This window comes from Electrophorus electricus, chromosome 22 (assembly GCF_013358815.1).
Source record: "Electrophorus electricus isolate fEleEle1 chromosome 22, fEleEle1.pri, whole genome shotgun sequence".
In the NCBI taxonomy this organism is placed as follows: Eukaryota; Metazoa; Chordata; class Actinopteri; order Gymnotiformes; family Gymnotidae; genus Electrophorus; species Electrophorus electricus.
This window is the reverse complement of record NC_049556.1, coordinates 9,432,460-9,444,459: the sequence shown is the minus strand read 5'-3', so window position 1 is coordinate 9,444,459 and position 12,000 is coordinate 9,432,460. Positions and strand designations below refer to the sequence as shown.

At 44.6% G+C, this 12,000-nt stretch overlaps 1 protein-coding gene across 1 annotated transcript; it reads left to right on the top strand.

Annotated features, from left to right (window-relative positions):
- Positions 1-391: 391 nt before the first annotated feature.
- march9 (membrane-associated ring finger (C3HC4) 9) lies at positions 392-9,604 on the top strand. Its single transcript, XM_026998659.2, is given in 5 exon segments — positions 392-2,049; positions 6,905-7,060; positions 7,648-7,785; positions 7,787-7,841; positions 8,488-9,604. Coding segments are annotated over 5 exon segments (1,023 nt in total). The 5' UTR covers positions 392-1,710; the 3' UTR covers positions 8,823-9,604.
- The last annotated feature ends 2,396 nt before the right edge of the window (positions 9,605-12,000 follow it).

The following is a 12,000-nucleotide window of genomic DNA, read 5'->3' as shown; positions in this document are numbered from 1 at the left end:
AACTGAAAGTTTCGTCCTCTCCGCCTTTTAAACATTTTTAAGCAGACCAACATCGATTTTGTACTTTGCAAGAAATGCAGTTATCTTACCATGTGTTATAGCCTATTCAATATATGCAATTGGTGAGTGTGAAAAATCCATTCACATCGAACTTTTGTTTTGGCATTATGACGGGAGTCATTCGGTGCATGGGCAATCAATAATCAATGTCTTCAAATTTCAGGTTGAATTGAACTAATGGTTCAACCACCATCATTCTACCGAATGCGCGTGATCGAGATCCTTCTGCATGCTCCAGTTTGCGGACGAGCAGTTGTATTTCCCGCGTGCCGTTTACACGTGGTCGGAGCGTCACGAGAGATCAGCACCTTGGACAGAGACGCCTGTCAAAAAAAACAAAAAAAACAAAACAAAACAAAAAAACGCACGAAATTCGGCGGAGTTTCGCTTTCACGGTTACGGCTGAATAACGGGGGTGAAAGAAAAATTCGCGCTAGAGAATAAATCTCACCGGGGCACTGACACGCCTTGTACCCCAGGGCTGTGTTTGATTCAGTCGGTAAGACGTCCATTTCGACGGAGAAGGCGAAGGGAGCACCCTCACTAGCCTACGTTGATTTTATCAGCAGCATTAGTTTTGGATGTACAGTCATCAGACCTCACCTATAAGAGAATCGCTGCGACTCCGATGTGTGTGTCCTTTATTTTATATTCCTACGGGCTCCATCTATTTAAAAAAATTTTTTATTTTTTTTTGAGCATTACAACTGAATCATCGGGTCGCTGGAAAGGGTGATGGACATAAAACTGAAACAAGATGCGGGGATTTTTAACGCGCTTTGCCCAATTCTCCCGTGGTTCCTAAAATGCCAGCTCCATGTATCCTGAGTCCGGTGGTGGTCGTCGGATGGACGGTGGCGTCAAAATATGTCCGTATGCATCGATGGAAATACGGCCAAGGAATGATCTGAAATATTCGGCATGATCAAGTAATTGCGATGCCACCGATGAACAGTTATAAGAGACTGTATGAATTCGAGTTACGCTTCGTCTATTTTCCATGCCGTTTTGAATTATACTACGGAAAAGACATGACTCTGTTGCCGTGATGTTAAAGTGGTGTTTTCGTTTTTTAAAAATCCATTTTGTACGCTCTGTTTCCGATCCTTCGCCTGCTCGCTCGTTCGGGCTTCTACTCTTGATAGCCGGATATAATTTCCTTCTCTTTAATCCCGAGGCGACGGATTGACGGCTATTTACAGTAATAACATGGGACAGAGACTTTAAGAGACCCTTTAAAATTGGCGTTGTCGTTAAGCCCGTCGTAGGCGGCCACACTGACTGGCGTTGGACGCGCGTTTAGACAGAACATTTTAAAAGAGCGTCGGTCGATTCACGGGAAGAAAATTGCTCATCCGCACTAACAGAAACACATGGCATTAGACAGAAAATAAAAAGGCAACGTAACGTAGTCTCGATCATTTTCGGTCATATTACTGTGATCTCCCACAGCTGTGCCTGCAGAAGCGTATAGTGCCCTTATGAATAGCATGTAGGCTAATTGTAACAACAATAATATACCTGCAAGGGACGACTAGATAACTACCAAAACAATACCGGATTAACAACAACAACCACGATAGTCTTTCGCTACAATCATTCATCGGTCTGATTTCACGTCTGGCACACCATATACACATGTAGTCAAAGATGTTCAAGAACCGGATCCGCATGTTTCTCAACGAACTGAAGGTACTGGTTTTCATGCGATCCGGTTCTAGACAGCCCGATACAGACGTAGACCCAAACAGACGATCTGCCATGCGAGGGCTCGCTATGGGCGGCTGCGGATGGCCAGCCTTTGCCGACTGCTCTAGCCGGGACGACGAAGAGGAATACTACGGAAGCGATCCCAGGCCGAGAAGCCTGGCCTTCGAGGAGAAAGACCCCAGGCTACAGGCGGGCCTGGACTCCGTCTCCCTGACAAGCAGTGCGGGAAGCGGCATGCGAACGCCCCAATGTCGGATCTGTTTCCAAGGACCTGAGCAGGTAGGCTGAGTATTTCTGACCGAAAGCCATTGCCTCGTCTCTGTTTATCCCATCCCAAGTTCAAATGCTTTATTTTATAAATTCTATTATTCAAGCGCCTGCTCATAGTGTCTTTTCCCTGGTGCTCTGCTTCGATGAGTCAGACAAAGACGGGACATACAGGCCCGCATGTAATAAAACCGAATCCTTTGTTTATAGGTTGGGCCGTCAGCCTATTCGAGTTGGCCGTGTTCTTTGGCCAAACACGTCTTTGCCCGGTCTGCTGGGGCAAGACTGGTGTCCGTCAGTTAACCTACCCGACACCTTTTTATGTCAGTATCCCGTCGGCGACGACCAGAGCTAAAGCGGTCATGTGACAGGGAACGCGGAGTCGTATCACACAGCCTTATTTCTGAGGGTCATTTTAATTACGTTTTTCTTCTCTTTAATTATAGTTGCACATTATGCTGACACTGGAGTACGGAATCAAAAATGGGTTCCTGACATGGAAGTATCGGTGCTTGCATACCACTGTTGAACAGCACATGATCTTTTATGGACCTCATAATTAGAAGCTTAAAAATCCATAATTTTATTTGAGCTGATTCATCATAACGCCATAAACACCTCCAAATTCACACACACTGTTAATGGGGCTGTTGAATCTAATAGGTTGGACATTAAATGTGGATGTCCACACATTAAATCCAGAAACACTTGCTTTATACTGGGGCCTTCATACATCTATCTTCTTGGTGCTTCTTATAATTACTGATTGTCTGCTTTCTAAACTAGAAGACAAGAGACAAGAGACCTGTAAGGAAGTCATGATGAACTGAAGCACCATGCTACAGATGCCGTATTCCTTCCCTGTGTGTAGCCATAATTCCTGGGTGATAAAATAGTCCGTACATGTTGCACCGTTGAACTGCTGTCAGCCTTCCTGCTCTGGGGGATGAGCAGCTGTGTTCGCAAGTTCTGCTGTAGGGAGGAGACTCGAGTTATTGCTCTAGGTCAGACCTTCACCACACAAGTGTTCAGCTCCACAGTAAAAAAAAAAAACAACAAAAAATGTATCATATAAGTACAAAATGTGAAAGTCATTTGGGCTGGTATTCAGATCATTGTATTCGCGTCTATATAGGTGGACTCGCATTCCCACCAGGTTACGCTGCCGACCAATGGAGCATCCTTACAAGGAGGCAGACAGCCAGCCCCTGCCTTTGAATGCCCTGGCGAATGGTTCGCAGTGCTACAGACAGCACCGTGGCTGTTTTTTGGGGTTGCAGCACAGCCATGGAAGAACAAACATGGAGGCGCCCGTAAAGCCAGACACTGTATGTTCACCGCAGACCGCTCTTTTGCTAAGAATCTGGTGGTGAACCAATACAGATTAAGACACTTCTGGTGACTTAGTCGTCAGATCAAATTAAAATCCAGTTTGAAGCAGAAGAAAGGTAATCACACCTTCCAAGCATCTTTGGTATTTGTATACAAAGATAGAGAGAACAAAGAAACCCCGAAGAACAATCTTTAAAAAACATTAGACCGGACATGCTCTGTTTAGGACGTGGCACTTTTTCATCTTTGCAAAATTTAATTTCGGCCTCGGGTCTGATGTCCTTGATTACGAAGGTTTATATAGCAGCTTCCACAACCATAATCTCCATGTTTGATCACTGCTGAACAGTTATTGAGTTATCCAGATAAGTCACAGCAGGTGAGAATCGTGTCTCTCCAGTGTCCCACAATTATCTGTATAAACATGATTAGCCAGCGGATGGGATGGGATGGGCCATCAGTCCTCATTAACTAGCTGTCATATCTGTCAAGGCCTATAGAAAGTAAGCTGAAGAGAAATACCCCTTGATGCATGTTCACACTTTGTGTAAATGGGAGGCTGGTTTTATTACAGTTAACTTGAAATATATGCTGTATAAGATTGTTTAAAATGTTAATATTTAAAAAAAAACATTATATTGATGTGATATAGTAAAAGGGAACATAATAGCAATGTGGGAAGCAGAGAGGGAGTCTTTACAAAACCCTTTAAGTCCAAAGCAGGTATGGAGTGTATACACAAACCTTTCTGGTGACCTCTCTTTAATAAAACAGCAGCGTACAGGTTTGTGTTTTTTTTCTTGTTTTTTTGGGTGTCAGAGGTGAGGACTGTATAGGTCATTTCACCCCTCCTGACAGCGGCTACTACCTCCCTAAAATATGAACCCACCACTTGAATACCGCCCAGCCACACAGGTAGAGCCAAAATCAGCTAAGAGAGCAAGTATACCACGATGATTCAGCGCGCTCGTAAACAACAGAATGTTTATCAAAACACTGTGAGTTTTGGTAGAAAAAAACGCGGGCTAATTAGCGAGAGTATCGCCACTGGGAATGTGAAAGAGTAAGAAGAGCTTGTTAAACCCTTACGGAGATCTTATATTCTCACGATCTGGCTCGATGGTATACGAGCAGTCCCTTCTTGGGCTGATCTGATTTCATTTCCAGTTCCTTTCTACCAGTGTTCCCACTTATATCAGCTTAAAATGAGGTGCACACGAACACACCTGCAGTTTGGAGCCAAAAAGTTTAAAAAAATTTAAAAAACGCTAGCGAATTTCAATCTTTAGGGCATTTTGCATTTCTGTCACAACACTCGACTCCCGGTGCGTCAGGGTTCAGGGCGATGTTGCACATTTAACAGATCAATGCCATTAATGGCCACAGATTGCTTTCTCTCTTTCGTTCTTGTGAGCAGCAGGAGTTTGTTTGCAGCTCTGCCGTACGTCCTCCGCCCATTTGCCTTTTTCTTTTGGCTTGTGGTCGTCGTCAAAAGATCACATCGATTTCCCTGCCTTTACTTCCCAACTCCATCCGCACCCAATGCGTATCCATTCATTTTTCACCTCATGCATTTCCTCTTACGGCGGCATTTGTATTGAGCCTTGTAAATACTTTCTTGACATTCCCTGTGTATGTAAGCGCTGAGACGAGCGCTACGTGCTCCTGGAGCACATTTTACGTAGTTCTGCCCCTTGCTCGCTTTCTGGTAGAGTCAGCAGAGTGTTTTATGATTACATCACTATGAGGCGTGGGATCAATAAGCCTTTCAGGCTTTGGTTATTTTCGAGTTGTGTCCTACACACCCACTCACATACGCGGATCCGTTTCATCCATTTCACTCGGATCTTATGAAGCACCTCTGAGGGAATGTCCTGAGTGGCTGTGCTGGTTAATTGCATTGACCAACCCGTCTGCTTTTGTAGCCGATTGAAGCTTTTTACATATACCTTGGTTTTTAGGCATGCTGGTTGGTCAGTTGGTTTCCTTGGATTCAATCAACTAATTAGTTGAAGCAGGCAATGGTCATCTAAACAGTGAAAGTCTTAAATGCGATTTCCTTAGTACAAAAGTGAACAGCAGACATCTTAAATATCTGAAAAGGCGAGCTGAAAAGAGCAAAATTTCAAGAAATACCGGGAGTACCAGAATCGTTCGGATATGTTGTATAGTTTATATTAGAAATTATATGCTCACAATGAAAGGCAGTGCAGTGGATTCAATAAAAGGCCACGCCGAGTGCTGAGAACTGGCTCGTGTCTTTTTCTTCTGCTCTGTTTTGAAGATGAAAGGTGCATTCAAACTGTTCGCCCCGCCTTGCATTTACTGGCTAGCTTTTATTGTGGCGTATAATGGACGGTGATGGCACGGCGAGTCTCTGCTCGGGCCTGCACAGGAGAGAATGTTCCATACCTCTCGATGTCAGTGCAGTTTCTACCAAGAGACCAAGAAAAAAAAATCCAAGAAGATAAATAATAATAATTAAAAACAAAAACAAAAACGGTAGGCTTTGCAAAGCAGGGGGCTGTAGGATTCTGCACCGAGGCGCAGTAGGACTGCGTCCGTCTATCCGTAGGTGCACTCCAGGCGTGTATTAATCGGCTGTCTTTGTGGCGAGGAGACAGAGCCCCCCCCCCCCCCCCCCTCATTAACCCGCGTGCTCTTCGCGACGCACCCGCGACCCGCCGAACAGCCGTCAGACCGCGCGCACGGCCGCGCGTCACACGGCGTCGAAGCTTTGGCGATTTACCGTCGCCGCCCGGCGCCCGAATGCGTAATATCTCTTTTACATAAACCTATTCGCATTGCCGACCCAGACTGCATCTGCTTATTCCGAAAGGTCATAGAGTCCCCACGAGAGGCAAAATATAGGACACTACATTAAATCTAAGAAAGGACGTAAACTTACTGCGGTGCAGTTTTTTTTTTTTTTTAGTTTTTTTTTTTGTCGAAAGTCCTAGCGTTTTAATGTTGGCGAACACTTGGCTCAGAATATCTTTGCAAGCAGTAGCTCTCGCCTGGGTGTGCGTCTGTCAGCTGATGCTCACAGACTTGAGGCTCGCCACTAAGCATGAGTAGCTGGTCTTACTTGACTGCCTCTGAATGGGAACAGATGCGCTTACCCCCAGGCTAAAGCAGGAAGCCACAATCTCGCACAGCGCCTCAAAGGCGTAACAGCATACTGCTGCAATGTGTGCAATAAATTGAGATTTTATGCTGACCTTTAATTCATAATCATTGAAGTTGGGATTTGGATGGAAGGGAAGTGGTTTAACATCAGCATTTATTGGAAACATCTACTCTCTAAGCATTCCTCTACATCTATTCCAGCCCAACAATATCTTGCTAGCAGATATTGTAGATTCTGTACTTCTCTGTCTAGTTTTAAATGGTATAAATACTTACTTGGTATAAATACTAACTAAATACCCAAATAAAATCTTCATTAAAATGTTTGTGAAGCCGGACTGCTACTAATAAGGTTCTCCATGAAATAACTATCATATAATGTTTCTGTATTTGATCTGTCCATTAGGGGGAGCTCTTGAGCCCGTGCCGCTGTGATGGCTCAGTGCGCTGCACGCATCAGCCCTGCCTGATACGCTGGATCAGTGAGAGGGGCTCCTGGAGCTGTGAGCTCTGTTACTTCAAATACCAAGTGCTAGCTATCAGCACTAAGAACCCCTTGCAGGTAAGAAACAGCATGACTCACCCTCAGGAAAAAAAAAAACCTCCTTCCTTTAAAAAACAAAACAAAACAAAAAAAAAAAAACTTCCTCTTGGGATAATCCATCTTGTAGGGGTGCACATTTATAAAGGATGTTCTCCGAAGGATCTTTCTGTTTCTGCATGATGGATTGCTGTTTCTCGCTACTTTTAGCTACGTGTTCGTTTGTCCTTGTTCTTTTCATGTATGTGGTTAAACGTGGATTTGCTGTGTAAATGGTAGCCGGGGAAATGAGAAAGGGTTTATGTTCCTTTGGCTTGGACCCACAAGCCCTGCAATTAGGAACATGAGGCAATATTAAGCCTCAGGTCACCCACAATTTCCTGCATTAATACGAATGCCATTCAACTTTGGAAATGGCAACACACTGTGACAGTCAATACACTATCACGTGCCATAATATTACCAGCAGTGATATTCAATTGTTAATTAGCAACAGTTTAACCCGTGGTTTCAACTCGAATCCCCCCCCCAATTTGCTGCGCGGATGTGTCACCCTGTGATTCGGCTGGGTGGGTATGGCCTGACCCCCCGCTGCTTTTCCGTGCCAGTGGCAGGCCATCTCGCTGACGGTGATCGAGAAGGTGCAGATCGCGGCCATCGTGCTTGGCTCGCTCTTCCTCATCGCCAGCATCTCCTGGCTGGTGTGGTCCTCGCTCAGGTCCCTCGGCAAGTGGCAGCGGCAGGACCCTGCTCTTCCAGATCTGCTACGGAATGTACGGCTTCTTGGACATTGTGTGCATAGGTGAGAGGTACCTTAGTCGGGGTGGAGTGGGGTGGGGTGGGGTGAGGGGGTTGGGGTGGGGTGATGGGGTTGGTGTCTGTTTCTGATGACTTGTGCTGTGATTACTGTGGCCAAAATACAGTCACGTGCATGTTATCACTGGGACAATGGGTAAGTGAAGTACATTTTACGGTTTGTGAGGAATGTCATAGATTCTCAAACTATGTTATTACTGTCATTACAGTTCCTGCTGGGCCATTTAGTTTTTTCTGAATTTAGCAATATTTATTTTCCTTGCTATTCACAATAATGTGCATGTTTTTTGTTTACTTGTCCAAGGAAACATATTTCTACCATTGCTTATTAAACCGATTTTCCAATAGATAATCAATAAAGAAGGTGGGGTATATTATAATTGAAACAAGTATGATGGTACATACAACTAGGTATTATGATTAGGAAAATAAGGTTTTTAATGCATGGTTACCATTTTACAATCCAGCACTAAAAATACAGCTCAAATAGTTGCACTAGTAAATTGTGTGAAAATCTCTCTTCCGGCTGTTTTCCATTTTTTTCTCTGTTTCACATTCATTCTTACTCCTGCAAGATGACTATATTGTACGTGCAGAGATCATTATCTCACCTAATCCTTATTTTCTCCCAGGCCTTATCATCCACGAGGGCTCCTCAGTATACAGGATTTTTAAACGCTGGCAAGCGGTCAATCAGCAATGGAAAGTGTTGAACTACGAGAAGGCTAAGGACTTGGGAGACCCGATCAGCACCAGCAGCAAGGCAGGGGCCCGCGGCTCGCGCGCCAACCCCCACGCTTTGGCCGGCGGTGGCAGGGGAGGCCAGCGGGTCCGGAGGCTCAGGACACTCCTCAACCACCACTGCGGCTACACCATACTGCACATCCTGAGCCAGATCCGGCCCAGCGACGGTCGCCTCGGCACCGCTGCCAACCGCGAGGTGGTGATGCGGGTCACGACGGTATGAGACGTGCCGGCCAGACTCCACGAGAGCTCACGCGTGTCGAAAACCGAACGCTTTAGCGGTCCGTCGGGGAATGACAACTGCGCGGAGCAAAGACTTACCAAACTGTGCGCGGAGCGGGAGCTGCGTCACGTCTCAGCGGATGGCGTGCCGAGACGAGCAAAACGCGTACGTTTGTCATAACCCAGAAGGGAGAACTTCAACATGCTGACATGCATTAATAAACATTGGAATTACATGGTTCATAAACAGAAATGGGAAAACAAAGAAAAAACTTTTTCTCTTGTGATCTAACACACGACTGCATTTCTATTTCGTTCCTTCTCTGGTGTTGTCTACCAGTATGGTTTCTACCAGTATGGTTTCTACCAGTATGGTTTTTACTATGTTTCATTTTCTAAAGGGGGTGTGATTTACTGACTGAAACTGCTGTATTACATATATAATGACTTCAAAAGGACTGACACGGTGATGTTTACGAATGCTTCTGACAAGCAGAAAAACCAGTCATAACCAAACAGTAACAATATTACAACAACCAGGGAACAAGTCATTCTTTACAATATACCGATTAATTCATTTGACACAAATATAATGAGGGGTAGGGTGCGATAAGGAAAACATAGGATTACAAAGTGAGTTAAAACAATATTAAAAAGATTTGATCTCTGCAATAAAGATACCTGTACATTTTACAGTGAACTTTGCATGAGGGTAAAGTTTAATGCCTCGACGTGCGGACACGATGAGTCTGTTTTATTCAGAATGGTGCTCGTTTTAATAAACACTGCTATTCATTTGGTGTTTGTGAGGTACGTAATCACACCACATAAACTGTGACTTCTAAACCCCTGCTGCTTTCTGATCACTAATAGACATAATCAGGTCCCCCAAGAGCTGTGGGGCAAATGCCAGTTCAACGTAGTAGAACTGAGGACATACTGTCCTGTGCTTGTCATACAATCTGTCCAGAAACCATGTAGTCAGATTAAGTAATTGTTTTTTGTTTTATTTCAGGAAAACATCTGGCCGAATGTAAATGGATCAGTAAGCTCTGACTGGCCCAGCTGTGAGTGCAGAAGTAATAGTCACAGTCCTAGCTATTAGTGTCAGAGGTTGTCCTTCTCAGGCTAACTGAGCAAAGCATTTTTTTCTGTCATTTCAGCAAAAGCACAAGCATTTAAATATGGTGAACTCAGCTTCTGAAGTGATTATGTGTTTTCATGGCCGATGTGCCGCAGGTGACACCTTTTTTCCTGGAGATCTGCTGCCCTGTACAGGTTAGTCCCACCCTTGGCCTGAAACACCTCAGTAGGCTCAGTAAGACCTTCCAAAGTGTCTGAATATTTGAACAGGTGTATTAGAGTGAATTGCCAAATAGTAGATCTCGGTACAGGGCTGGGTGCAGTCGCTTTCATAAATTAGCAGACTCATTTTCACTAAGGTGATTTTTATGAAGACTGGCTCTTGCAATGTTTTTCATTAAATATATGTGTGATATCTTCACATCCATCAGTAACAGATAATGTGCAACCTTTTGTTACCCGATTGGATTCCCTAAGACACCTCATTTCTCTCCACTAATGTGACACCAACTAATATTTAAATTGCTGCACACTGCCATTGTATTAGCTGAAAGAACACCAAGACAGGCGTGCCAAACAACACACCCACTGACACAAATGTAACAGCCCTGTGTTTGAAAGCTCGATGAGTGGATTCTCTGGTGGGGGTGTGACTGTCCTTCAGGCGGCCAGCTGTCATTGGCCCGCTGTTGCCGAGGCTGCTGGAGAAACAGGTTGGGGGTGGGTGGGGCTATGGGAGACAGCCATGGGCGTTCACCTAGTGCTGCAGCAGCTCTCTCAATGTCACTCTGGACTAAGTCTTCAACAGAGCTCTGCGCAACTCGCAAAACCTGTTACAGCATTTTATTACAATTAAGATTTAATAACTTAGCATTAAATACTAATTAATTATCAAGAGCACTTATTTTCTAGAAAAAGGGCTACAGCACATGCTAAAGCACACAAAATGCAAGATGGGTCACTGTACACCAAAAACTTTTATTGTGCGTATGCAGTAAGTTCACCAAGAGCAGCTGTGATTTGATCTGCTTTACAATCTACTCCACACCGTATTAGAATAGCAGGAACAACCAGAATTGCACCAAAGTCTGATTTCATCTAAAAACGAACAAAGAAAGACAGACTGCATTCAGAACTACATGTATAGGCTGGGTATCCATGAAGGCTGAGGAGCATAGGAGCACTGATCTAAGATCAGATTCCTCCTCTGGTCCTTAGAGCAGGCCTCCACTACCAACAGGCCTATGAACAGCCAGCCTGGCTCTACATGCCAGGCGGATTCGTGAAACAACCCGAACTGAGCTTGAAACGCAAGGTGGACTGTGGCGCACTAGGCACGGGTCCACTGGAGTGGAAACATCTTTATCTAAATGGGCTACTGCATTAGCCACAGTGTGATCTACATAGCTCGTGCTTCTGCTGCACATGACTGAATGAAAAGCTTCACCACTCTAACGCCATGTGCCAGCCTTCTAAGTGGTCAACATATTTTCAGACCCCCCCCCCCCCCCCCCCACCCCCCTCAGAGAACCAGTATTGGTTTGAGGAGTGAATGTTGAACTGTAGAAATGAGTTCAGGATGTCTGCGGAAGGCCTAACCCCACTGGTGACGACAACGGCGGTGATCGGAGGGGGAGGCGTCGCCTTGCTCACAGACGTGGTCTTTTCACAAACTCCTCTTCATGCATTCGTCTTCCTTAACAATTTGCCTGGCATAGCCTAAAGCATTTGGCTATGTAGCACCCTATGACTCTACATAAACATGCATTTATCAGCACGATATCCATGAATGAACCCAGACTTAAATCTGGAAAAGGAAAGTAACATAACTTAATGAAACACACAAAATACACATTAAAACTTAACAGGAAATATAGTCAAGGGCATTTGTAAATAAAAGCCATATCAACAATGAATACACAGACAAAAGGCAGTTAAAAGGAAGAAAAATCAATTTGTTAAAGAGGATTATTCTGGCTATATGCAACAATTTCTAATACTGCGGTAACAAACTGGGACTTAACACAGACCCCCCCCCCCCCCCCCCCAAAAAAAAGACTCTGGCTTAAACTGTTGTGTGGATCTCTTACTAAAGC